Source organism: Chanos chanos, chromosome 3 (assembly GCF_902362185.1).
Source record: "Chanos chanos chromosome 3, fChaCha1.1, whole genome shotgun sequence".
Lineage (NCBI taxonomy): Eukaryota > Metazoa > Chordata > Actinopteri > Gonorynchiformes > Chanidae > Chanos > Chanos chanos.
This window is the reverse complement of record NC_044497.1, coordinates 18,564,252-18,590,285: the sequence shown is the minus strand read 5'-3', so window position 1 is coordinate 18,590,285 and position 26,034 is coordinate 18,564,252. Positions and strand designations below refer to the sequence as shown.

The following is a 26,034-nucleotide window of genomic DNA, read 5'->3' as shown; positions in this document are numbered from 1 at the left end:
GTCAAAGAAGTAACTATATGTCTAAAAATAAAATGTGTGTAGGTCCATGCTATTATAGATTACCACCAATTCTTGTGGAAAAAAGAAGATAAAATGGTAAAATTACAGTCTTTAAAAATACAAGAGTTTGTCAGTTTGTGTCTACACAGTATAACAGTATAAATGTGTGCATACACAGTGAGTATGTTTGAAAAGATATAAATACACGTTAGTTAAGAACAAGATGAGCAAAGTGGTAACAGCTATGTGCTAAACAGACAATGCTCTCATTGAAAAGTGAGTGAAAGCATGAGCTCGGCCGTGTCTAGATTTAGTCCTAATGTACTGTCTTTGTGAGAGTGGACTGGTATTCTATTGGATGGCGGTCAGACAGTGCTGTTCCAGCTAAGTGGAATCACACTGCTGTGTCCTGTATGCAGGCTTATGCAAGCCACTCTGGCCTCACAGAAAGTCACTGAACATTCCTGCAAATTGCAAAAGTCTGAAAAACAACCCAAAAAAAGAAAAAAAAAGTCTGTAGCCTTGGTGTGTTTTTAGAGGAGGGACATTTAGATAAGAGCTAGTTCTGCTTTACCTGTTAGACACGTGTGAGCGGTGAGGCAGGGCAGGCCCACAGGCAATGACTGTCTCAGGAATCTCTACTCCCTCCTCTCTCTCTCTCTCTCTCTCTCTCTCTCTCTCTCTCTCTCTCTCTCTGGGTCTTCTTCTCTCTCTGAGCTTCCCTATTTCATGGTAGCCCAGGAGTCTTCTTCACCTCTTTTTTCTGGCTCTCCTGCTTCTTTTCAGTCCTGCTTTCATCTTACCTGTCTGTATTTTCACTTTTTATCTTTCATAAAGGTGGAAGTGATAGCACCACTGCACCTTTACCTGGCCAGATCATACACCTGGCAAAGACGGAAAGATAAGGCTCCTCAGAATTCAGCATAAAGCCTCTTAACTAACGTAAAATCTTCTGTCGACGTGACCCTGGCTTGGTCCGTCCAATATGAACTGATTCAGAGCTCCTGTCTGTATCAGGAGGAAATTTCCTGCTGACTTCATTAAAAAGCAAAAAAAAAAATTATGCCATGTTGAGGGGGCCTGTGAGTTTGTAATTTACGAGGGGAAAAAACACCTGGTGTCACCAGCTGCTCATAAACACTTACTTTCTTCAGCTTGGCAACAAGAACCGGTCCACTCGCCTGTAGTCATGGCAACTGCCGCGCAACTTTAGTGCATCTGTAAGAAAACCATTGTGTCGCTCATATTGCTTATGGATTTACTGTGTTTCCTTTTCATGGTTGACATGGGTCAACCTGTATATTGTCAGGACCTGGCCAAACGCGAGCAGGCTTAAACAGGTGTGATTTAAACTACTGCCAAGAGTCAAGTACCAGCATGTAGCTCTGGTACCTGTCCCTTGCTTTATTACAGATACAGAGAGAGAGAGACAGCGAGAGAGAGAGAGAGAGAGAGAGACAGAGAGAGAGAGAGAGAAAGGAGAGCTTATATGAATACTGCTGTCTCACAGTGACACCCTCTGGTGGAAGATGGCCCTGGCTCTCTGTCAGAGAAATGTGACTTTGTGTTGAATTAAACTGATTTACCTGAGCAGACTGACTGAGGTGTTGGTCAAGCTTATTTCAGTTGTATGTTAAACAATTGCTGACAAACAACCTGCTGCTCCCGCACGACTCCCTTTACTCAAGGACTGTCCTACTTAGGCTAATTACAGCTCAAGTGTCTCTAGGATCCATGGCCTTGTTTGGCTTGGCCTCTCATCTCAGACATCAGCATCACCGTGTCACATTTCACTGGACTACAGAACAGTGTAAAACAGGTTTTTTTGTTTGTTTATGATGAGAAGCATTAACATGACTGATCCTTGATTGGCCTCTGACTCACCAGAGATCAGCCCCTACATATCATATGACAACAGTGTCTGTCTGACCAATGTTCATTACTCTTTTTAGAGAGAGTACAGATTTAATTCTGATGTGATGACAAGTCTTTGTGTGTGTGTGTGTGTGTGTGTGTGTGTGTGTGTGTGTGTTGTAGAGAGAGAGAGAGAGAGAAAGACACAGGGAGAGAGATAAAATGAGGAAATGAGTGGCAGTAATATAAACTGAACCATTGTACATGAGGTCTTGTCACAGTCATGGGACCATTAGAAACTGAGCAGAGTTCATATGTCACTGCATCATAGAGAGACAGTAATCCATTTTTCCACACAGTAGGGCTAGATAAATGACCTGCCATTCTTCCACTGACTCTGTACGCAGACACTGTTTAGTTTCACTCAATCACTGGACTGAATGATGTCCTTCGGTCCACAGGACTACTCACAACCGCGATTTGTCACGAAAACAGTGTGTGAAGCTGATTTTATTTATTAATTGATTTATTTTAAAGTTTTTGCAGCATAATTTCGATGACTCCTCTGGATTATACCAGACATATAATGCTTTGACAACTTAATGCATTTCATTGAAAACATCATGCTGATGTCTTATGTGCTTTTTCATTATGGGCTGTAGTTTGGAGGATCAATTCCTCTATCTTCCCTAGCCATAACACACCCACTGTTTTTAAATCTACCATACTATAGTATGTTTTTTAGGAAATCTGGACAAGGCCCTCTGCACTCAGTAAATAAAGTCATGCCACAGGACGTTACGTTCCTCCACGTTTTGTTCAAAGTAAACTCCTTTGAACGACCGATTTCTCATATCTGGTATGTGAAGACGGCTCTGAAGCAGAGTGAATAGGAGTCTGTCTAAAGAGCGACTTTGGGCACAAGACTTGGAACAGTTAGCACCTTCAGAGAGATTCAGAGCAAGGTTGTGTGTGGTTGTATTGGATGGGGGGAACTGAATGAAGCTCTGAATGAAGCGGTCCTCCTACACCTTAATATTTCTCATTATTGGACTCCGTTTGGCCTTGTAATAACCAAGTCACACATTAAATACTGCATACTTTCTTAAGCCCCCTTCAATGTGAATGTGTGTTGTTGTACAGTGTATTTACAAAAGACCTTCAGTCAACTTTTTCAACTTGATTTATGGAATATAACATCTGAGTTATTATTATTCTGTTCTCTTTTTTACTTAGTTTCAACTGCACTGATAAATCCATTGCTTTCTGGTAATGGGCTAGTCAGTGAAAATACAGCTATAGCTAACAGACAGGTGTGAAATGGATTATTCTGGACAGCATCAGAACCAATGTTTTGATCATGACAGTGTACCCTATGAGATCCATATTCAGAGGGACATACCCAACACAGATACAACCCCCCCTTTCCAACCCACCTCTTCTCCTCCTCCTCCTCCTCCTTGTCCTCTTCCTCATTCTCCTTACTCCTGTCCTGGTCTACAGTGTTATGTAATCAACGCTTCTTTTTACCTGAACATCTTAACAGCTTAAAGCGCCACAAACTACGGCATACGTGACATTTACTTGACCGGACCTGGCACAAGCAGTGCTCTGTTGTCTTACAGTGGATTCACCCACGCCACAGCTCAGTTAGCTTAGTTTTCATTGTTCAGGATTTAAGAAGTGGTCAACAAAACGTTGCTGTGGAGTTACTAATTAGATCTGATGAAAATCACCAAACACCCCCCCCCCCCCAAAAAAAAGAAATAAAGAGAAAAGTCATTGACATTTTAAAACAAAGCACAAAGTGAATGAGTAAATAAATTTCATCTTGGTCCAAATACAACAAAACTGGTATGAAAGTAACCTATCAGTCACACCTGAAATGTAAAATTAGCCCAGGTGTTTGAGATCCACCGTTAAAATCCATCATCATGTTTACTCCTCCAAGTTAAACAGCTGCACTTAAGGAGCAAATCTGATTGCTCATCAGATAGTTTTGTGATCCAAGTGTTGTCTGTTCTATAGTCAGCAACTGTCATCCTGGATTAATCCTCAGTTACTCTGAATGACTGCACATGCTCTTCTCCTTTCTCTTCTGTGTTTTGGTCAGTCACACTATTGTGTGGTAAGACTTCCTCTGCTTGGCTCCGGTGGGCTGTGTTTTATAAAAAGGTCAGGATTTGGCTAATCTGGTTAAGTGATTACCTTCCAGTTCACATGCCACTGGAGTAAAGTGAGACGTGTCCAGTGCCTAGGATGTCAACCATGGTGTCCTCTGTTTTACTGTCCAGGTTGTATCCCTCTGTCATGCTAGTGCCTTTGTGTTTACTAACTGTGTTACTGCACTTAGCAGTAAGAAAGTAAGCTGTAATCTCGCCTGCTCTTAAGTACTGACCAGTAAATACTAATTAAGTGATGATAAAAATGGAAAATTTAAATTTACTCGCTTGCAAGGAAGGTCCATGGCCTAAACAAGAAACACTGTCTGTTTACTGTGCATGTAAAAAGATATAAGTCATGCCTCATACTTTTTTGCCTTTGCACAAGGGGTGTGTGTGTGTGTGTGTGTGTGTGTGTGTGTGTGTGTGTGTGTGTGTGCGCGTGTGTGTTCATGTGTGTGTGTAAGTTCGAGTGTGTGTTAGAGTGTGTGTATGGGCACATAGTTTGTTTTAAGCTTTGATTCCTTAATGGAAAATTTCTGTTTCAAAATCATAAGGAGCAGTTTTTTAGCCTATTGCTAGTTGTTCTGCTTCAGCTATGTAACATCATTCTTGTATAACCAGCGTGTGTTTTGTCATCAAACTGAGGATCTTGCCCAATCTTGAGGTAATCCATCTCAGAACCTTGAAGCGTCATAGTAGAGGAAGCTTCTCGCTTTCGTATTTAGCTGAAGTGTCATGCATGAGCATCACTGAAATACAGTCATTTTGGATTTTTTTTAAATTAAAAAAAGAAAGGGAAAAAAAGGCAGAAAAAGAACAGTTTGACTGAAGTGAATTCCTCTGTCTTGTACTCATGTACAGCATTGCTGCATTCAGGCTCTTAAAGACTTCTCTTATAGCATTCCCATTGGTAAGTAAGCATTGCATCGCATCTCTCTCTCTTTCTCTCTTCCTTCTGTTGTTCCACGCTCTCATTTTCTCACTGTCACTTACGCTCTTGCGTAGCTCTCTTCCGCTCATTCATACCATCACTCTGCTCTCTTTCTCTGTCCCTGTCCCCGTCTCTCTCTCTCTCTCTCTTCTCCCGATCTCTCTTCCCCCGATCTCTCTCTCTCTCTCTCTCTCTCTCTCTTTGCTCCTCCCCCTCGGTGAGTGAGCTCCGTTGATCAGGGATCAGAGCTCAGGGGATGATGTGTTGCTGGCATCTCACTGGCAGTGTCACTGCAGCTGACTCTCAGTGCGCAGTGTAGCATACCTTCATCCTCAGCTCAGGCAGCAGGGAGAGCCCCTAGCACCTCTCACCAGGGACCCCCAACAGCCTATACCCCACCCCACTTGACTCCTTGCCATGGAGCAGGGGGAATGCTCCCGCCGGCTGGGTAAGTGACAGACAAAACACTTGGGGATTTAGTCTTCAGCTGGTGGTGGCTCGTTTTCATTTGCACCAATTTTATTTATTTATTTACTTAGTTAGTTAGTTTCTGTGTTTTCTCTAACCTTGAGTCAGTGTGTGGCAGCATTCACTTTCACATAAGAGCGATAACAGTGTTTTCCTCCTCGGCTTGGACAGATGCATAAATTGTTCTGCTGAATTAGAGATGTTTGGACACTCAGGCAGTATTAAAAGACCTGTCCATTGGGACAATTTATTTTTCTAATTTTTCTACGGTCCAAATTATAGTGAGTGTCGAACGAGCTGCCTTTCGTGGCTTGAGTTTTGTATCAGAAGCTGGATTTGTGAGGATTTATTTACAGTGCCTCACTTTTGGCCCTTTAATGACTTGGGAGCAGTGTTGGATAAAGGGATTTTAGTGCTTTCCTGTCTCTGTCTCTGTCTCTCTCTGTCTCTCTATTGCACCGTCAGCCAAAGGAAATCGTAGGAGCCCTAAGGCAGCTTACAGAGCAGAGAAAGAGGGAGCTTATCTGTCACAAATAGAGTGTGTGGTCGTTTACTACCATCGAGGTTTGAAACGCTTGATTCCCTTAATGATGATCTGCCCGATGTTCCTCGAAATGTTCTTTCCGTGGAGCAGAACACAGCTCCATTGCATCCGCAGTTCTAAAACAGCAGTCGCTTTAATAAAGCAGACTTTCTGAATGAGTCTTACAGGCTTAAACGTTTTCCCCTTTGCTTGGAGATACCTGATGTTGAATATTCCAGGTGCAGGTAGATGAGGATGTGGTTTTCATCGTTCCAGTCCCCAGTAATTGAGTGAACCTCTCTTAGAGTGACATTTAGAAGAAAATGGCAGTCAAGTCCTATGTGCTTGATGCGACGAGACTTTCTTGTTTTCTGAAGATGTAGCGGGGGTAAACATCTTCCAACGTATGCCTGTTCATTTGTGCACGTCGGTTCAATGCTGGAGCGTTTTCTTGTTCGTGACTGCGGAGGTGAAACGGTGAGGAAGCTCAAGGACTGAACCCGGCTGCCCGCCACCACACATTCACACACACACACACACACTCACGCACGCACTCACACACTCACACACACTCACACACACGCACCCACACACGCACTCACACACTCACACACACACATACACACACACACACACACACACACACACACACACACACACACACACACACACATACACATACACATGCACACAAGCCCCACAGAGTATCTCACACACACACACACACACACACACACATACACATGCACACAAGCCCCACAGAGTATCTCACACACACCTGCAGTCGTTCATCATCCGAGGCAAGGCCTTTGCCTCTCCCTACAGCAGTTCCTCTCTGTAACAAAGGGCAGCTCTGCCCGATCGACTATGAATATCAGCCTGCTCTATTAGATGTCGTAAAACACATTGGAGTTCAAATGACAAATGACTACAAAGGAAAATTAACTTTGGGTTATCCAGTAGCAGCAGGCTGTGTTACTGACACTGTGTAAGTGCTAGCATGTGGCAGAGACTACGTCCTGACCAGCGCTGCTGTCTAGCGAGAGAGAACTCTGTCCTGTGACCACTGCATTTCCAGTAAATTCTTTTAAGCATTTAAGGAATGAAAATTGTAACTGGCTGTACTTAAGGCACTTCACCTTCAGTATTTGTTTTTTCTGCAGTTATGTTAACTTTGAGTTATAAGTGTGCATCGTGAGAAATGTGGCACCAGTTTTTGCACTTATACAAATCTACTGCTGGTATGTGGTGAGATTTTATGAGGATGACTTCTCACTCTCGTCAAGCATGTAATGCCGGTGAACCTCCCATTCTGCTTTGTCAGTTGGGGCTTGTTTTGAATGTTTCCAGTTGCAACATAGGCCCTAAACCTTTGAAAGAGACTGGACTCTGAGGAAGGTGCCGGACACATTTTGCCCATGAAATATGCTTCTGACCCAAGTGTTCTGGTTTGTGTGTTCCTGGGCCAGAACACTCAGAAGTTTCTTGGACAAGCAGTAGTTTTATACTCTATGGTCTGTTTTTCTGGGGAACTTTTTCCTCTTTTTGGACTGAAATACCATTGGGCTCCTGAGCACTCCTGTCTGCAGGGGAAGACTTTCACAGGCATGAGAATGTGCGCACTGACTTAAGATCCCCTTCCAGTAAATGTTTGGTTGTGTTGAACACTTGCGTCTGCATTTTACATAAGTCACGCATATGTACTGTCAGTCAGACTCGAGTCTAGGTTTTGTGATGGGTTCGGATCATTCAGACTATTCGATTTGGCTTTGATAATGGATGCTGTTGGCCCTTGGCATCTGGAGTGTTTGTAAACACTTGGACGTATGTCTAATGAGAAGCTGGGGTTACGTCTGGAAAAGATCGACTTACGCCAAGGACAGCCAGTGCAGCCCGCCTGATAGGATACAACATGATCCTGTTGGTAATTTTGGCTGGTACTGTCATAGCAATCTGCTCTTGTACAGACTTACTAAAACCGAGCGTGAGAGCTTTTATCCCCTGTTCAGCACAGGAGTTTAGTATCGCTGTCACATAACTTAAGGCCCTTATACGCCAGCTTTCTCCCTGTGTTATTTCTTTTTCATCACTGATCTCATATTTTTTTGCTTTTGTTGTGTGACAGTGCCTACCATAAATAAGCAGTGCGTCTTTTTTCTGAGAGTAAAACATGAAGGAGAATGGAGGTCTTTTTTCCTCAGATGAATTTGCGATTTTGGTTCAGCCTTCCTTTAACTTTAATGTGCTGATACCTCATGATGTTAAATATGTATATATACATATAGTTATTTATGTAAATATTTCAGTGATTGTGCAGTCAGCATATGTGATAAAGCCTTTGAAGTTTCAAAAACTTTATTTGAAACTTTTACAACTTTCTTATTATCAGTTCAAACTGGTCTTGACTAATTGTTACTAATTCGCCGTGTTCAAAACTGCAAACTCTGCTCAAAAACAGTGTAGGGTAAAGTCTCTTACATAGTCTACAGATAACAAAAAAGCACAGAGTGTGTGACATGGCTTTGAAATGTTTATACTGATACATTCCAGAAGCTATTTCAACATTTTACTTGGTTTGCTGTCATTTTAATTTACAGTGTTTTAAGTCAGCACAATAAGCCAGTACAGCAAATTTCTGTGCCTCGTCGGATACTCCTTTTAATTCTGCTTTTTAGGACTGCACTCCATTAGGCTGAAGCTTGTGTAATTCCAGATTCACAGAGAAGCAGCATTGATTTTCTGGCATAATGACCTATTTCCAGTCGTACTGGTTGACCATAGAAGGTTTAGTAAAGGTCTAATGCGTAAGATAACGCTACTGCATGTATTCAGTACATGAGGACGTTGCGCGGGGCACTTGAGCGAGTGACCTACAGGATACCCTTGGTCGGCTACTAGCGTGTGAAGGATTGTTGTGTTCAGATTTAGAGTGGAATTCAGAGAATCCTGCGTATTCTTCTGGACCGGCTGACCATGTAAATTGGCGCTGCGAAGACGCAAGCCTATTGCCACAGAGAATCTTCCAGCATTCGAGGGGAAACTGGAAAACATTGCTGTCTTGACCATGTGGACAGATGTTTAACCATCCGTTCATCACTACCTCCCTGTTACCGCTCTCTTTCTTTCTATTCCTCTCCCTTGACCCTGCCCCCAAGTGTTGCATGTTACATTATCACTGGTCAGAGATGCACCATTGTGCCCCATTGAGCTCAAAGCAAAGGCATGAATAAGCCAATGTGACGCTGGCAGTGACGTAATCATTCTTTCAAACTGGGTCATAATCCTGTCTCTGGTAAAGGAAAGTGGATCATGTCTCACGGGAATGTGCCATACTGTTTTCTCTTAGCCCCCACCCCGCAAACACACACACACACACACACACACACTTGCCTACTCATACTCACACTACATACATAATCTTACTGCCACTCATCTTTATTTCATTATTTAATCACTATGGTTTTGCAAGACTGAGTTAATGGCCCTGTTGAGAAATATTAGCACCTCATTTATGTTATTGACCCAATGCTGATGAAAATTCTACCGACTGATAGTCTTTGGCACAAATTCAGGAAACCTGTACAGTGATGGATGGATTGAAACACACATTTTTGATATGAACAAAGGAAACAATTAGTGCTTTCTTTAGCTGAGCATGTACACTCAAACAGACTAGATTACAATACAGTAATTGCGTATTACTTTTGCAAGTAAGGAACAGGCCTGTGAAAGGATTAGTAATGTTGCCTTTTAATAGTGAATAATGAAAAAGGAGCATCATATTTTTTTTTTTTTGTTTTATGAGAAATCTAGATAAATCACATTCAGGTCTTTTATTGAAATAGTTAGTCTGTGGCTGCCATGTGCTATTCTTAGCTTAGCTTGCATTGTGAGAATAATAAGAAGCTAGGGTTTGATAATGAATGGATCAGGTATTTCTGAGAGGTCTCAAGCACAAACACAGGAGGCCGTAAGGAAAAGCTGTTAGATGTAAATTTACTGATGTGTTTGATTCTTTTCTTGGTTCCATGTGTCCTTTGCAGAGTCATGTGTTGCCTGGCTGTTGTAACAAGCCTGTAACTGATACTGCACAAAAAAAATAGAGGATATACAATGGGGAATGTAATGGAAAGGAGAAACTGATCCTAATCGAATAGTACAAACCTTCACAAAGCACTGAGGTCAGAAAGGCTACTGAGAGCCAGAATTAGATCCAAGAGTCTGTGTGGATCACAGCATTAACCCTTGTTTCAAAGAGGATTTGACACTGCTTGGATTTGGTGTAATTAAAGGCGCTGGACGCTTTTAACCAACCATTTGTCGTTTACCATTTCCCTCTGTACCAAAGTCTTTCACATGGCTAGTTGTCCCAGTAAAGTCCCTTTATTGTCACTAAATTTAAGATGACCAGCGCAGGGACCTGTCGTCTCTTCTAGTTTGACCTGGCCATACTCTGGGGGTAGAGATACACGAAGGATTGGATTGTCTTCACAATCACCTCAGGGCTTAAGCCGGAAACGTCTTATTCTGAGCAGTGAGTGAAAGTTATGAAAGTCAGCACTGCGAGTTGGTAGATCTTGAAGCGTAAGGTAATTTACCTTAGGCTTGTAAAAGGATCCTGAGTTACTTTGACCAAGCATACCTGGAAAGGGGAATCTCTCTGTAGCTCTCAGAGATAGTAGGCAGGATCCAGTCCAGTAGTGGCTCTGGAGTTCTCCTCTAACTCAAAATATTTACTCTGCTCACTGCTGTGTTGAATACCTCTCAAAGGTCCTCTTCACATCATAGTTTGATGCCAGAATGTTCTCAGGTTGGTTAAATGTCAGTGTGAACTCTGGCCAGTAATTGACTTGATTTAATGTAATGATTAATGCCAGTTTTTGGAATGAAGCATGTCTAGGAGGTGTTTTCCAACCTGTTTACAATGTATAGTTGCTTGATATCGAGTTGTCACAACAGTATACCTGTCAGACCCAAGTTATGATGGACAAGTTTAGGAAAATTGAAATTGATTTTGGATCTCGGCCCCTGGGCAGTGTTATGTAATGGTGCACAGAGAGTTTGGGTGAAGTCCAAGCCAGTAAGAAATGAGGTTGATGGGTTGCCAAGTGTTGTCTGTGTCAAAACAGTTTTCATTGCATATCTGTCTGTATTTGCATTGCCGTGGTGGTGTTTATTTTGTACCTGTATTAAACATACAAAATGCATCTGGTTCTCCATCAACAGTTTGTAAATGTTATTTTTTCATGTGCTTGAGTGGCACTCTGCTGTTTCAACCATGAGAGAAAGGAAACAAATGCGAAGGTCAAAACATTTTTTGTTGTTTTAGTTTTCGTTGTTGTTGTTGTTTTTCCTGTGGCTAGCTGGACAGAAATCTCACAAAGCCCTCAGTGTTGAGCTTGCCCTTTCAGGTTGATGTGACTTTTTTGCACTTAGCATGCAAATTCACCAATATGGATGACTGGCCAATTGACATCACAAGAAACTGAGAAAATAAGTGGACTTTGGAAAGTTTTTTTTCATTCTCCTGCCAGCTGAAAGTCAGAGATGGCGGGAAAAAAAAAGAGCTGGGCATCTGAAAATACATTTGGCAAAGTCCATCACTCTTTGACGTCTTTTTCCCCCCCGGGTTTGTTTTAATTTATATTTCCTCTCCAGTGGTTTTATAGGACATGCCAAATATATTTCTACCCTTTAACTCTTTGTGATCAATAAAACCATGGTTTTTAGAAGCTAGAGTACGATGTCCTATCATGCAGTTTTTATGTGTGAAAGGCCAGGCCTCCGCCCATGATAGGGGCCATGCTTCATCCATGCATCATTACATGGAGATCAATGAGGAATACAGCCACAGGATAGACACTCAACCTCATTATGTTCCAGTTACAGGAAAATCTATACAGTCGAGTTCACCTGAGTCCAAGATCCTGTACTGGTGTGTGTGTCTCGTTTCCATTAAGACCCAGTTCTTCAATGAAATCCTTTCTGTGAAGCAGTATGATGCCAGAAGATTGTTAAATCACCGAAATAAACATTGCATAAGTCAATAAATGACACAGTCTACTGTGTTATAGGAGTTTATTAGATCGCCATATCATAGTCTGTGTAGTAACTGGGACACAGAGTTCTGTTTATTTGTTTGTTTTTCTTCTGTAGCTAACAGATATCATCTGTCTGTGCTGGTTCCTTTTTTGGTTTTATGTGAAGTCATCCTTAAAACTGCTCTCTTTTTCTTCAACCACAGGAGATGGAAACCCAAAGGAAAACAGCCCGTTCATCAATAACACAGACAATGACAAAGGCAACCTGTATGATGGCAAGAATATGGCTCTCTTCGAGGTATGTTTGAGTCTTTTCATTCGTTGTGCCATCATGTCTCAGAAAATCCTCAATCTCTACTGCTGGTCATGTGTTTTCACCCCAGAACTGATGACAAAACAGACATTAGCAATTTGACCTGTACTGTTCTGTTAAATTATAACTTTACCATATATGAAATATCAATAGCAGAGAGTTTTAATTATATAAATTCTGTGCCAGACGATTTGGCATTGTGATTTCTCTCACCCACATCCTGTGTTTCTGCCATATAAAGTAATTTAGGAGCTGTGAGGTCTATTTTTGCTTCTCATTCAGAGTTTGGACAGGCCATGCTACTGTTATGTTCCTTGATTATGTTTTTTGGCCAGTTGGATCTAACGTGCCAGTTCTCTATGGTTTTGAGAGTAAATTTGAATAAGCTGTTATTGAAATGGCACAGAAAGCTGTTGACGTTCTGCAAAATGGGCGGTCTTTTCTCTCACAGGAGGAGATGGACAGCAATCCAATGGTGTCCTCACTGCTCAGTAACCTGGCCAACTACACCAACCTCACCCAGGGCGTTAGGGAGCACGAGGAAGCTGACGAAGATGAGGGGGCGAAGAAAAAAACTGTTAAGGTGAGCTGTAGCATCCCCTTCAAACATCACATCAGTTTTAATGGAATTTGTTTTTCATTTACACTTCTCCAGAGTTGGCTACTTTTTGACAAATTTACAAGTGCTTTTTTGTTTTGGGATTTTTTTTGTTTTTGTTTTTGTTTTTTAAATCAATCTTTCTTTCTTTTTAAGTCATGAAAAAGAGCTAGTTTTACAGTAGGAACCAAACTTCTTGCGGAGCAGTGACACCATTGTTTTTGAGTGTACTTTCCCTGACTTGTCTGAAGTTTTGGACACACCCCACTGTGATTAAAGAAATTCTGGATGATCAAGGCCAGCCTTGGTGCAAAACATGGCTGTTTTATCTTTCAAATGATGGTTTTGCATTGGGTGATGGGATGTTTGACCAGAACAAAGGTAGTGTGTGTTAAAGATCCTTCCAAGGTAACTTAGTTGTGTAGTGTTTTTTTCACTTTACTTCACCGTTCAGCTTGTTCAGCTGTCCTGTAAAGCAGCATGTTCTCGTAATTTCTCTCAAAACTGTCACTCCCTAATCCCAAAGAAAATCAAAAAAGCATTCTCTTCATTCTTTTGGGATTTGTCTTCTGTCTTCTGCAGGAAATGAATGCGGGTCAGAATGCTGGGAATGACTGCTTTGATAATTTACCAAGACTATATGAGTAGTGAAATCAATAAACTCTTTTCATTTAAAACATGTTTTGAATTAGCAGCAATATACTGCATCCATATATGAAATGTGGTCTGAAACAGTTCTCTCATACAACACCACATTGTACATAGGGCCTTGTAACACAATTGCAATACTCTTTGTGTCTGCAGACACAGAACCCAAAGGATACCTAGTGTTTTTAGTTGCTATTCTTTTGCTGTATTGCTGACTGTAAATACATTTTTTATCAACTCTTGCCAAGTGCTGCCGCAAAAACCACATCTCATGTTCCTCGCCAGTTGCATCATCACATTTTCAGCTCAGAGACTCTCTCCGATTGGTCAGCGAGATGTGACAGTGAGCAAAGGGGTGAAATCGATGTGATGCCTGTCCTCATTCGAAGGCCAGAAACTTTAGACGGCACGCTCTCTGAACGCCATCCTTTCTATACTCAAAGGAAGAAAAACTATCTGAACTTTGATGAATCATTGTCCTATCCAGTAGCTGTCGCAAAGATCAGTGGATGCTGACGCAACCTCAGTGTTTTCTTGAACGTCCGGGAGTCACTTTTTTCAGTTTTTTCGCTGAGGCAATTTAAGGTTGACTTTTTTATGCCGTGGAGTTTGGTAGTAAAGGAGATGCCCCTTTTCTACATCCCAAATCTGCCAAGCTGGGACCCTTGTCTTCATCATTCACGTGTGCGGCATTCGGTGGTATGCCTTAAAGAGGCCTCTCTTCACTTTCTTCTTCGTCAAAAAGTTTCGGATCCTGTTGTGTTTGGACCCATTTCACCATTTGCATTCAGTCATTTCAGCAGAGACGACTGACTTTGGCTTGACTCCAGCCAGCATTTCCTCGAACAGACATATTTCATCCAAAACAGGATTTGACAGGAATGACGCATGCCGTTGATTCAGTCTAGTGTTTGCGTATTTTATTTCTCTGTGTTGTGTAGGTTAAAAAAATGATTTCAAATTCTTGGCATTACAGAGAAATAAAACACCGCCCAATTCACAAAACGATGCTGTATAAGCTCAGAAAAGCATGTCGTCGTTCTTCAGAGGACAATACATATGTAACTTAAACTCAGTTTTAAGGATCCTGTGTTTACAAATACTTTAAAGGAGCCAAAGAATCAGAAGATCAGCCTCTTCTTGTATTTTTACTTCAGTAGATTAATGTAGACCATGCTACCAGACAGTGGAGTTGTACTTAGTTTTACTCTTAGTGCATAGCAGCTTCACTATAAAGATGAATGTACAATGGACCCGTACTGAATTGGATTAGATATCCTCTAAGTATAGGATGTGATCGTAAAATGTCATGTAATGTTGCTTTTATATTTATTTGGTAATATTGGCATTCATAGTGAGCCTAAACCTTTCCCCCCCTCTCTACAGTGATGCCAACATTTTAAAATAACCAGTGATGTTTTTAGATTGCAGTGTGTTTGGTGTTTATAGATTGCAGTGAGTTCAGTGTTTTTAGATTGCAGTGTGTTTGGTGTTTATAGATTGCAGTGTGTTTGGTGTTTATAGATTGCAGTGTGATTTGTGATTGGCAGCGTATTAATGTGTGTGGTACCGTTCTCTCCTGATTCAGAGTCCACAGATGGGAACCTTCATTGGTGTCTACCTGCCCTGCCTGCAGAACATCCTGGGCGTCATCCTCTTCCTGAGAATGACGTGGATTGTCGGTACCGCTGGCATCCTGGAGGCCTTTATCATCGTGGCTATGTGCTGCTCTTGTGTAAGTCCATCATCTAACTGTCTGTCAGTGGGTGTCATTTAGGCGGAGGACAACAGAAAAATGTCCTGCTTAACTACCTTTATGACAGACATGCACACATACAATGTGACATAGTCAAAGAAGTCTTCACTGGAGAATCCAAGGACAGGAGATGTTGTGTTGATCCACACGATGATTGGAATAGGGCTGAGTGACATTACGGGGGGAGTCCGGAAGTCCTGACTGTGAAGAGGACTTCTCATTTATGGGTCAAAATGAGACTTCAAGTTTTGATGTTTCCTTAAATTGCTTTTTAGCTTGTGAATTTTGTGTACTGTGCTGTATTTTTACCAAGCCATTAGTGCTGACACAGGGGTAACATTACATAGAATTAAAATATAAAAGAATATGACAGTTACTTGGACTTAGTCCTTCATGCATATTCTGCATATGTGTTGATGTGTTTTGTGTTGAGTAAGAAAGCGAGAGAGAGTGAAAGAGAGAGAGACCAAAAGATAGAGAAAGAGAAAGAGAGAGGGAGGGGGGGGAGAAAGTGAGTAAATCAGTCCTGCTTAGTGATCCTGAACTCTAAATTTAGTCTGGCTCCTTCTTAGACAGAGCTCACGTTTGACAGCACCTGCGATCCTGACGCTGTAATCCTAGGTCTGCTCAGGCTACCAGAGCCAGGGGTTTATTTTCAACCGACTGCAGACAATGGGATCAAGCACCCCTTCACAGGAAGAAACATTTACAAGTGTCATAATGCACTTCCTGTTATCGTGTAACGATTCAGATGCCCAAAGTTAGTTAGTTCTGTCGTGAGAAAGAGCTGTGGAAAATTACTTAGCCACCGGAGCAGCTGATATATGGTAACATAGGCTTAAGTTGCATTGTATACATTGTGTACGCATTGAATGGATGTTTTCCATAGAGAATACTGACGTTAAACCCAGCACAGCTAATCTGCTTTCCTTTTAAAAAGTTGAAAAATAGCGAAAAATAATTTGTTTCTGAGGTGCAAACATGGTGCAATATAATGAAAATTCTCCACCAGCAGTCATAAACAGAGTAGGTTAAGCTCAGTCACTTTAAGTAATCCATTTACTTCCATAACGAACAGAACAAAACACTGATCATAGAGATACTACATTTTCTTTTGAAACCATTCACTGTTTCCTTTTTTTTGTTCTCAGAACTGGCACTACAGAATAACAATATTGTAATCTACTTTGCCTTGTTCTTGGATGTTCTGCCTGAATGTGTTCTATCATGTTTATTAGGCAAATCACGTACTTGCCCATTTATTTATTTTTTATTCTTAGTGCTAACATATCTTATGCATAAAGAAAAAGAGAGAGGAAAAGTCAGAGAGCGAGAGAGACAGAGAGTGTGAAAGAGAGAGAGAGAGATAGAGAGAGAGATAGAGCAGAGAACAGTTTTCGCAGGACTCTGGGTAACTGTTGGTTGATATTGTTAGTTGTATAAATACCCCTTCCATAGTGTTCATGATTCTAACTGGAGATGATGGAATCAGGCACAGTCATCCTGCTTTCTTGCTATCACTAAGCTGTTGTTCGAGGTAAATTACCAGTAATTGGCTTTAGTCCAGCTTTACATATCATGGCCTGAGAGTGGGGAGGAAGAATCTGAGAGCGGATTTATCCTGGTCACTCTGCCTGAGTCGTCTCAAGGACACTGAGACACAGAGGAGTATTACATAATCAGCAGATGCAAAAAATCCTTGAAAGGCATTAAACGTTCATTAAATACACTGACATTATAAAGCCATTGCCATCTCCTTAGTGTCAGTATAAACAGTACATTCCTGGAACTTTGTATATTGACTGCTTGTTTGTTTGTTTGTTTGTTTGTTTGTTTCAGACATTGTTGACAGCCATTTCAATGAGTGCCATAGCAACAAATGGTGTTGTTCCAGGTACAGTTTTTATTTTTATTTATTTTATTTTTTTCTCTTTCTATCCCATTTTTTTGTAACTCAGAGCAATCTAAAAAGTAACCTCAGTAATGCTTTAGATATTTGTAAAAAAACAACAACAACAACAACAAAAAAACGCAGAGTCAGTAATTTGCTCCTGCTTGTGTGAATTCAGTGAATGTCTGTAACATAAAATGTTCCCTTTACCCTCACAAATGTGACCTTTTTCACCTGATCACAGCACAGATATGCAAAGAGCCTTTAGACTGGTGTTTGGCTGGGTAGTTCAGATATGCTCAAATACAAACATCTGATCCATGGGGTCCTTCACTCACTAAACACCACACCAGAGTCTAATAATTGCCTTAGTCCTGTTTTGATGTTGAGGGTACAGTGAAGCCTGCTTTTTTCTGTGTGTGTAGCTGGAGGTTCCTACTACATGATCTCCAGATCACTGGGCCCTGAGTTTGGTGGAGCCGTGGGACTGTGTTTCTATCTGGGCACCACATTTGCTGGTGCAATGTATATACTTGGTACCATTGAGATTCTGCTGGTGAGTCATGGTGTATGTCTGTGTGTGTGTCCATGTCTGTGTGTGTGTGTCTATGTCTTTGTGTTTGTGTCTGTGTCTGTGTGTGTATGTGTGTAAGTAAGCTGCTGTGTTCAAACATAATATCTCTGTGAGTGTTCATCTCAGAAAAGCTTAAAGCTCTCTATGTCATGGATGAATTGACTTTAACACTAATTTACTTAGGCCATTGAGCGTGGTAATGTAATTTAGTCAGGTCTGCATTACCTTTCAAAACCATCCCCTGCAGGATGTGTAAGTTAATCACCCTCGCACTCTTCTCGGTTTCTTCCAAAACTAAGCCAATATAAGCAGGTCTCTCTCTGTCACTCTGCAGACATACATAGTGCCCAGTGCAGCTATCTTTAAGGCAGAGGAGAAGGAGTTTGAGGCAGAGGCCATGCTCAACAACATGAGGGTGTATGGAACATGCTGCCTTACCTTAATGGCTTTGGTCGTGTTTGTTGGGGTCAAGTACGTCAACAAACTGGCCCTGGTCTTTCTGGCCTGTGTCGTCCTCTCCATTCTCGCCATCTATGCCGGAGTCATCAAGACCATCTTCGAACCCCCAGACTTTCCGTGAGTGAAGCCACACCCGCGCAAATATTAGACTCTGTTGTGGTCACATAAATGCCAAGTCTAAATGAGATTTCGAGCTTAAAGGTGCAATGACAATGTCTTTGATTACAGATATCCTTGTTTATGTGTTTGTTTATTTGTTTGTTTTCTCTCTCTTGCTCTTTCTCTCACCATTAAAGGGTGTGCTTGTTGGGCAATCGCAGTCTCCAGAACCACGGCTTTGACAAGTGCTTGAAAAACGAGACAGTGGACAACGTGACTGTCACCACTAAGCTGTGGTCCCTGTTTTGTGACAGCGCTGCCCTCAACGCCACCTGTAACGAGTACTTTGAACTGAATGATGTCAGAGAGATCCAGGGCATTCCAGGCCTCACTAGTGGAGTCATATCAGGTGAGTTTGCACAGAGAACATGTACTAATCAGCTGACAACTGCCACTGTGGCCTGTTAAAGACACATTTAATCAGCTGGGCCCCATGGTTGTATGTTTAGTAACATGAGCGTCAGTGCAGCAAATCTGTGTTTTTGGAGCCACAGTTTCAGTTTAAAATCAGTCTGCACTCTGCTTTCAACAGAGTCCTCTTACACTGGTACACAACTGATGTGAGTAAACTGGATTTAATGTGGCTCAAGATATAAATGTAATAAAATTGAGGAACATTTTGAACCCAAATCCATCAGTACGATCAGGTAAATTGTGTCAAATGATAGCTAAGTAGAATAAGGGCAACTGATAGACTGAATTTACTAATGAGCTGATTTATTTATTACAGTGGCGCCACTGGTAGGCAATAGCATGTCTGATCCCAGTCAGAGTGTGTGTGTGTGCGCGTGTGTGTGCAGTATGGGTTTGTGTGTGTGCGTGCGTGCGTGTGTGTGTGTGTATATGAAACACAGACATTACTGCCAGGGAGTCCAGAGTAAGCCATCAGCACAACTAATGGACTGGCTCCATTGATCAGAGTAATTAACTGGCTACAGTTGGTTTCGGCTACACAGATTTTTTCATGAAGAAGGGGTTAAAATGGTAAACAGGATGGAAAAGGTCAAAAGTTTATGCTGCAGAATCAAATAACTGTGCGATGAAATGGTCCGTCTGTCTGATCTGTAAGCCTGTGAGTATTGCTGGACACCTTCTGGGAAGAATGAGAAAAATCTGAGTTATTTGGCCTATGGTGATACTGGGGCAAGATGGAAGCCTTTTCTTTTTTTTTCACTTCATTTGACTGTCTGGTCAGGGATTTCAAAATGAAAATAACAGCAAAACAAGAAAGAACTATTAGAATGAAGCATACAGCTTCCACTGTGCTGTCTGTAAATTTTGCCCAGATGTTGGAGATTCTGTTTATTTACAGCACTGAAGCATGTTCACGCACACACACACACATGCCTTTTTTTTTTTCAATTACATATTTTTTACCATCCAGACAAGCTGAGTGCAGTTGCTCTGTTGTACTGTTCTGCGTGAAGTTCACCATTCTGGCGTCTGTAGTGTAAATATACACTCCTGTCTTTCTCTCTTGTGTAGAGAACATGTGGTCGAGTTACGGACCGGCGGGTATGCTGGTAGAGAAGGCCATGCCATCTGTACCAGCCTCTGACACTTCTCAGGACTTGTACCTGCCATACGTCGTCAACGACATCGCTACCTTCTTCACTCTGCTGGTGGGAATTTACTTCCCCTCTGTCACAGGTATGACTCTGTCTCTCACTGGTCAGTCACAAATTCTCTCTTGAGCTGATTGGCTGGTTGTCTTGTCTGTTGTTTCTTTTGTTTGTATTATTACTAAGTCTTTGAATTTTAGCCTATTGACTGGGTAGTTTTCCATCACTTTGTCTACACCCTTTTTCTTCCCTCCTGTTTCTCTCTCTGTCTTTCTCTGTCTGTCCCCCAAATAACACCACACTGGGTTACATAAGGAATTATATGAGTAATATAAAACATACCAGTCACCATATTCATAACTGATCTATCCTACCTGTTTCTTTAACGCTCTTGTTGTTTTTGCTCAGTTGGGCGATTGGTTAACTCCTATCTCCAGTCTTGGAGGACTGTTGTTATCTGTCAGATCCAGACTGAGTTCTCTTTTTGGCCCCATGGTTCCATTATACAGCCTCCCACTGGGAGTACTCACTGCTCTATAGAAACCTTTCACGTCACAGCAGAAAGGAGACTTTCATAAGAGAGCTGCCTGAGTGTGGTGTTCTGAGTCAGGGAACTCTGTTCTGGAACATTCTCTCTGCATACAAAATGCACCATGTGTTCATCAGAATATCAAAACATACGTGGAAACAAAAGAAACAAATAACTTAACCGCTGAAACAACTTAGTTTTCTATTTGTATTCCTTTGTTAATTGTCAAGTCCTAATAAATAGAGAGCCCCCCCCGCCCCCCCAACATAGAGCCTGTCCCCATGTGGTGTGTGAAACACTGAAGTATTCATTAATCTTTGTTTGTCTGTCTCTGTCTGTGTGTTGTTAGGTATCATGGCTGGGTCAAACCGATCTGGGGACCTGCGTGATGCCCAGAGGTCTATTCCTATTGGAACTATCCTCGCCATAGTAACCACTACCATCATCTGTATCCTTCTTTTTCTATCCTGTCCTCATACTGGGCAAAGTCTAATGACACAATAACAAAACCTCCTCCTGTCCCTGATCTTCACAAATCATTATGCTGAAAAAAAAGTACTGTTAGATTTGTAAATGTCATTTTTTGGTCAAATTGAAGTGTCTTTGAGAGACATCATGCATAAAATTGGCTCCAGTTTGTAGAGGAAACCTTTTTTTTTTCTAAAGAAAGTAAGTCAAGAAAAAAGGAATAAAGTGAATAAAGTAATTTAGCTGCCATGGTTTAGCTATTGCACAAATCACATAGCAATATTACACAGCGATAAATTACCTGTTCATATCTATACATCTGTTGTTGTTCTGTTTCCAAAACTAGAAGAGACTGGGTGTTGTGTTGTGCACTCCCCTGTACACTCAGGAGGGTCGTTTTCTTAACTGGGTCTTACCTCAGATCTTTCCTGTGTGGTTTTGTTTGGGGCCTGCATCGAGGGCATCGTCCTCCGAGACAAGTAAGATTTGTTTATTTCTTACCCCCCTCCTCAAGAAAAAGGAGAGAGAGAATTTATCCCTTAACTCTCATAGAGAAAGACAGTATGTCAGTAGTGTGCATGATCATGTCAAACTGTTTAAAAATAAATAAGTAAATAAACTGAACTGAATAATCGGTGAAGACATTATGTTGATTCGTTCTGGTTGCCATTCTGTTTTCAAAGGAATGTTTGTGTCTTTGGGGTTTTATTCTGACGTATCTTCTGAGAGCTGTGAGAGAAGAACAGTTTGAGTTGAAAATTGCTGTGGGACACACAAAGACAAAGAATGCACACTGTTATTCTCAACATTTGACTTGATGTGTCTGGGTTCGTACGTGTTCTGTCAGGTTTGGTGATTCTGTGAAAGGGAACTTGGTGATTGGTACACTCTCTTGGCCCTCCCCGTGGGTCATTGTGATTGGCTCTTTCTTCTCCTGTTGTGGGGCGGGACTTCAGAGTCTCACTGGTGCCCCGAGACTGCTACAGGCCATCGCCAGAGATGGCATAGTGCCATTCTTACAGGTCAGACTACATACACACACACACTCAAACACACATACACAAACACAAACACCCATACCCTCACACCCTTGTTAGTGACTTCCAGTCCATTTAGTTCCACTTTACTGTAACTAAAGATTAACAACACAGTAAATAACCAATTTTTGTTGTAACAATCACAGCTGTGTCTGTTTTTGAAAACATTTCCCTCAAGTGCAGACCACCAAAAACATGTTTTTTTCCAGATATTTATCTCTTTCTGAAGACATTTGGCTCATAAAAGCCTTAAGACCCAAAACCACACTCGCATGCATACACTCATCAGTAAACAAAGCAGTTTAAGCTCTTGAAGGTCATGTAAGCTTTGCTCTTCTGGATGAAGATGTACTGTTCTCTGCTAATGTAGTGCGTCAAATAAAGAAAATATCCACAGTGATGTACATCAATTAGCCTCTGTGTTGGGTAACATCAGACCTCACACACACATCCACACACACCTCCGAACACCCACACGCGTGCACGAGCACACACACCCTCAGTGACGTGAGGGGTGTTTTGTCTGTTTTCTTAGGTGTTTGGTCATGGCAAGGCGAATGGAGAACCAACCTGGGCCCTGTTACTTACTGCCTGCATCTGTGAGACTGGCATTCTCATCGCCTCTCTCGACTCTGTGGCTCCTATTCTCTCCATGTAAGTCCATCTCTCTCTCTCTCTCTCTCTCTCTCTCTGACTTCATCCCTCTGTTTCTGCTCTCCTCTGTAATCTGTCATTACAGATATTATATTGATATAATATGAATATCCCCGTTTGATCTTTTGTCCTCTCTAATTCTTTTTCCAGTCATTCCCCTCTCCATCCTTCTTCTGCACTCTCTTGATTTTCATCCTAGTTTTTCTCTCCATCTCGTTCTCTCCCGTTCCTTCTTCTTCTCTAGATTTATCATCCTGTCTTTCACCTCTTTTTTTAAATTTCCTTCTCTGAAAAGTCATGGACGTTTTAGTGACAGATGCTGGCGTGTGTTGGTGTTCTCAGGTTCTTTCTGATGTGTTACCTGTTTGTGAACCTGGCCTGTGCTCTCCAGACCCTTCTGCGCACCCCTAACTGGAGACCACGTTTCAAATACTACCACTGGTGAGTGGGTGAGGGTACCTTGGCCTTTCTCCACCAGTAGGCCTGACAGCTGTCTTATCACACAATGCCTGCTGATGAGTGTTAAAGGAGTCATGAGTAATTCTACCTACACTCAGAGCTGTGCCTGATAGTCACTGTTACAGACATAAAATGTAGTTTAACTTTTTCAGCAGAGTAGAAAAAAGGCTTTCCATTTGGATCGTAAAATGGTAAAGAGGTCAATTGTTATATGCCAAAGTTAAATGGAGGAGTTAGGCAGTTAAAAATCAATCATACTGACTGCCAGTTTCCACTCACACCCTACGGAAAAGCAGACATTTACACACAAATACAGACCGGACTTTGTCTTTTCATAAACCATTTTTATTTTTATTTAATAGCAATATGTAGATTTTTGGGAAGCAGTTATGAAAAGTAATAGAAATATTGTGCATTATTATTGTTAGTAGTAGTAGTAGTATTTATCTATTTATGTATTTATTTGGTGTGGTTTTGCTCACGTCCATAAGTAACATGTTTGCAGAAGCACTCTGGTGTTGTCGTGGCTTTTTGATTTGCCTCTCTGTGCCACTCAGAAAACAGAATCACGCTTAACCGTAGGATGGACTCTTAGAACGCAGATATTATGCTTTTGAGAGGGCAGAAGGGGTGAAACATTATCTAAATCAGCATTGAGAGACAGCCTGACCTGCTTTGGCACATCTGTCGACTGTCTGGGTCACCGTGGCGACACACTAGCTTACTTCACCTGCGTGCCATGTTTTGAAGTGCTGCGTCCGTGGTCTTCAGAGAGGAGAAACACACACACACACACACACACACACAGATGTGGGGACATGATGTGACAGAAGCTCTATATGTTGTGTTTCTCTCTGAGGCTGAGGATGTGTGTGTTCAGTTCAGTGTAGTTCTGAGTTGGGTCTTGTTTCTCCCACAGGACGCTGTCTTTCCTGGGCATGAGTCTGTGTCTGTCCCTCATGTTCATCTCCTCCTGGTACTACGCTCTGGTGGCCATGCTCATCGCTGGCTGCATCTACAAATACATTGAGTACAGAGGGTAAATAAAGCCTTTCGTTCCTCTAACCACTGCTCCACTCTTAGAAGATCCACAGGTGCCATCCTTTAGTGTGGTGTTAACCGGGCTTTACTCTGACACATGTTCATGTGAGGAGGAGTGTGCTGCCAGCAGGCAGGTTTGGGCTCTTTGGGTTAATTGGAATTGTTTAAAAGATGTCTCTTTGTCTCTTGTCTCTGTCTCTAGGGCAGAGAAGGAATGGGGAGACGGCATCCGTGGCCTGTCTCTCAACGCTGCTCGTTTTGCTCTTCTCCGTCTGGAGGAGGCTCCGCCTCACACCAAAAACTGGAGGTGAGCTGTGTGTGTGTGTGTGTGTGTCTGTGTGTGTGCGTGTGTGTGTGTGTGCGTGCAGTATGGGTTTGTGTGTGTGCGTAGGTGCGTGTGCACACGCATGTATGTGTCAATATATTCCCATGTGAAGATACATGGGAGCTCATTAAAGTGAATGCCTTAGGATTCTAATTACATATGATGACCCCTGGGACAAAAGCTTAATGTATTACTCACTACGACTGTCTCAACGCCCACTCTCAGATTATGGTCTCTCCATTCGTCACCTGTAATCCAGAGAGAGAGAATTGCTATTTGATTTGTCCCAGAAGCCTTGGTAATCCCACATGGAACAAATGACCCACTCTGTGCTGAGACTTAACGAAATCTAAGACTGTTGTGGGGAAGATCCAGGTCATATCTGTTAATTCCCTACCAATCCCAAGGACTACGCTATTAATCTACCGTATTAAAATCCATATTTTTATTGTGGCAGGTGGGCAGGGGATCTTGTGCTTATTCTTCTCCTGTGTTCTGCCCTGTTCTAAATGTACCTTAAGCTTCTTTACTCGGCCGTGTGCCACAGGTTCTCTGCGCCTGCAACCTGACAAGGCCGTTTGTTTAAAGAAAAAAAAGATTCCGCTTTGTTTTTTTTTCACTCAACAGAATACGGTGTGTGGCCATTCAAACAGGCAGAATCAAGCAGACTTGCCTGAAGAATTGTCATTTCAGTTTTTAGGTTGTCAGAAGTGAAGTCACTGCCCCCCCCCCCCCCCCCCCCCAACCATGCTAACTCAAATCCACTCAAAATACACTTCCTTTTCAGTTTTGTCTTGTAGGCCATAGCTGTGATGTGAACTATGGGTTTTTTTATCAGTTAACTCTTCTTTTTCAGAGCCCTATTATACACAGGCAAAGGGACACACAGGATCAGATCTCTGTTAACCCTAAAGTGACTGCTTCTTGGTCACTGCTAATAGCCGCACATAACTCTAATCTCTTAATCTTTCTTGACACTCATGCTAATATTTCAGCATTAAGCATGGCTGAAAAACAACCTTGTTTACAGTTCATAAAAAGCAATGACACATCTAAAAATTACATTGCAACGACAAGGGAACACTAAGGCATTGTTTAGAAATACAGGAATATAATGTAGCAGGTATTGGACTCTCATATATTTTGATTTCTCTGCTTTATTACATAGACCTCAGCTGCTGGTACTGCTCAACCTAGACACAGATCTGAGTGTGAAACATCCACGCCTCCTATCTTTCACCACGCAGCTGAAAGCAGGCAAAGGTTTGACCATCGTAGGCTCTGTGCTGGAGGGCACCTATCTGTCCAAGGAGAGTGAGGCTAAAACTGCAGAGCAGGTAAGTCTGCAGTGTCTGTATGTACTCTGTGTAAGCTCCTCATTAGTGTTGCGTCTATTAGAGCAGTCATTATGGCTTAATGTCAGATGTGTGCTGACACCTTCTGGCAAGCAACAGAACTGCAGCTAAATGTCCAGAGATGCCAAAATGAAATGTTGGTGTGAGTTTAGCAGTTTTCTTGAAGCATTTCATTCTGCTCTTTCAGTTGCAGCTGTGCCAAAACCATTGGTCACTTTATGACC

At 41.9% G+C, this 26,034-nt stretch overlaps 1 protein-coding gene across 3 annotated transcripts in view; it reads left to right on the top strand.

Annotated features, from left to right (window-relative positions):
• Positions 1-26,034, top strand: part of slc12a7b (solute carrier family 12 member 7b) — a 55,012-nt gene that overhangs the window by 18,493 nt on the left and 10,485 nt on the right. For all 3 annotated transcript variants that reach the window (XM_030767253.1, XM_030767255.1, XM_030767254.1), the window contains exons 2-17: positions 12,186-12,280; positions 12,747-12,878; positions 15,130-15,276; positions 17,137-17,191; positions 17,614-17,744; positions 18,097-18,338; positions 18,518-18,729; positions 19,866-20,030; positions 20,821-20,919; positions 21,361-21,418; positions 21,787-21,961; positions 22,512-22,630; positions 22,973-23,071; positions 24,009-24,128; positions 24,333-24,437; positions 25,624-25,792. In XM_030767253.1, the coding sequence (XP_030623113.1) occupies positions 12,186-12,280; positions 12,747-12,878; positions 15,130-15,276; positions 17,137-17,191; positions 17,614-17,744; positions 18,097-18,338; positions 18,518-18,729; positions 19,866-20,030; positions 20,821-20,919; positions 21,361-21,418; positions 21,787-21,961; positions 22,512-22,630; positions 22,973-23,071; positions 24,009-24,128; positions 24,333-24,437; positions 25,624-25,792 (2,123 nt within the window). The remainder of the gene's footprint in view (positions 1-12,185; positions 12,281-12,746; positions 12,879-15,129; positions 15,277-17,136; positions 17,192-17,613; positions 17,745-18,096; positions 18,339-18,517; positions 18,730-19,865; positions 20,031-20,820; positions 20,920-21,360; positions 21,419-21,786; positions 21,962-22,511; positions 22,631-22,972; positions 23,072-24,008; positions 24,129-24,332; positions 24,438-25,623; positions 25,793-26,034) is intronic.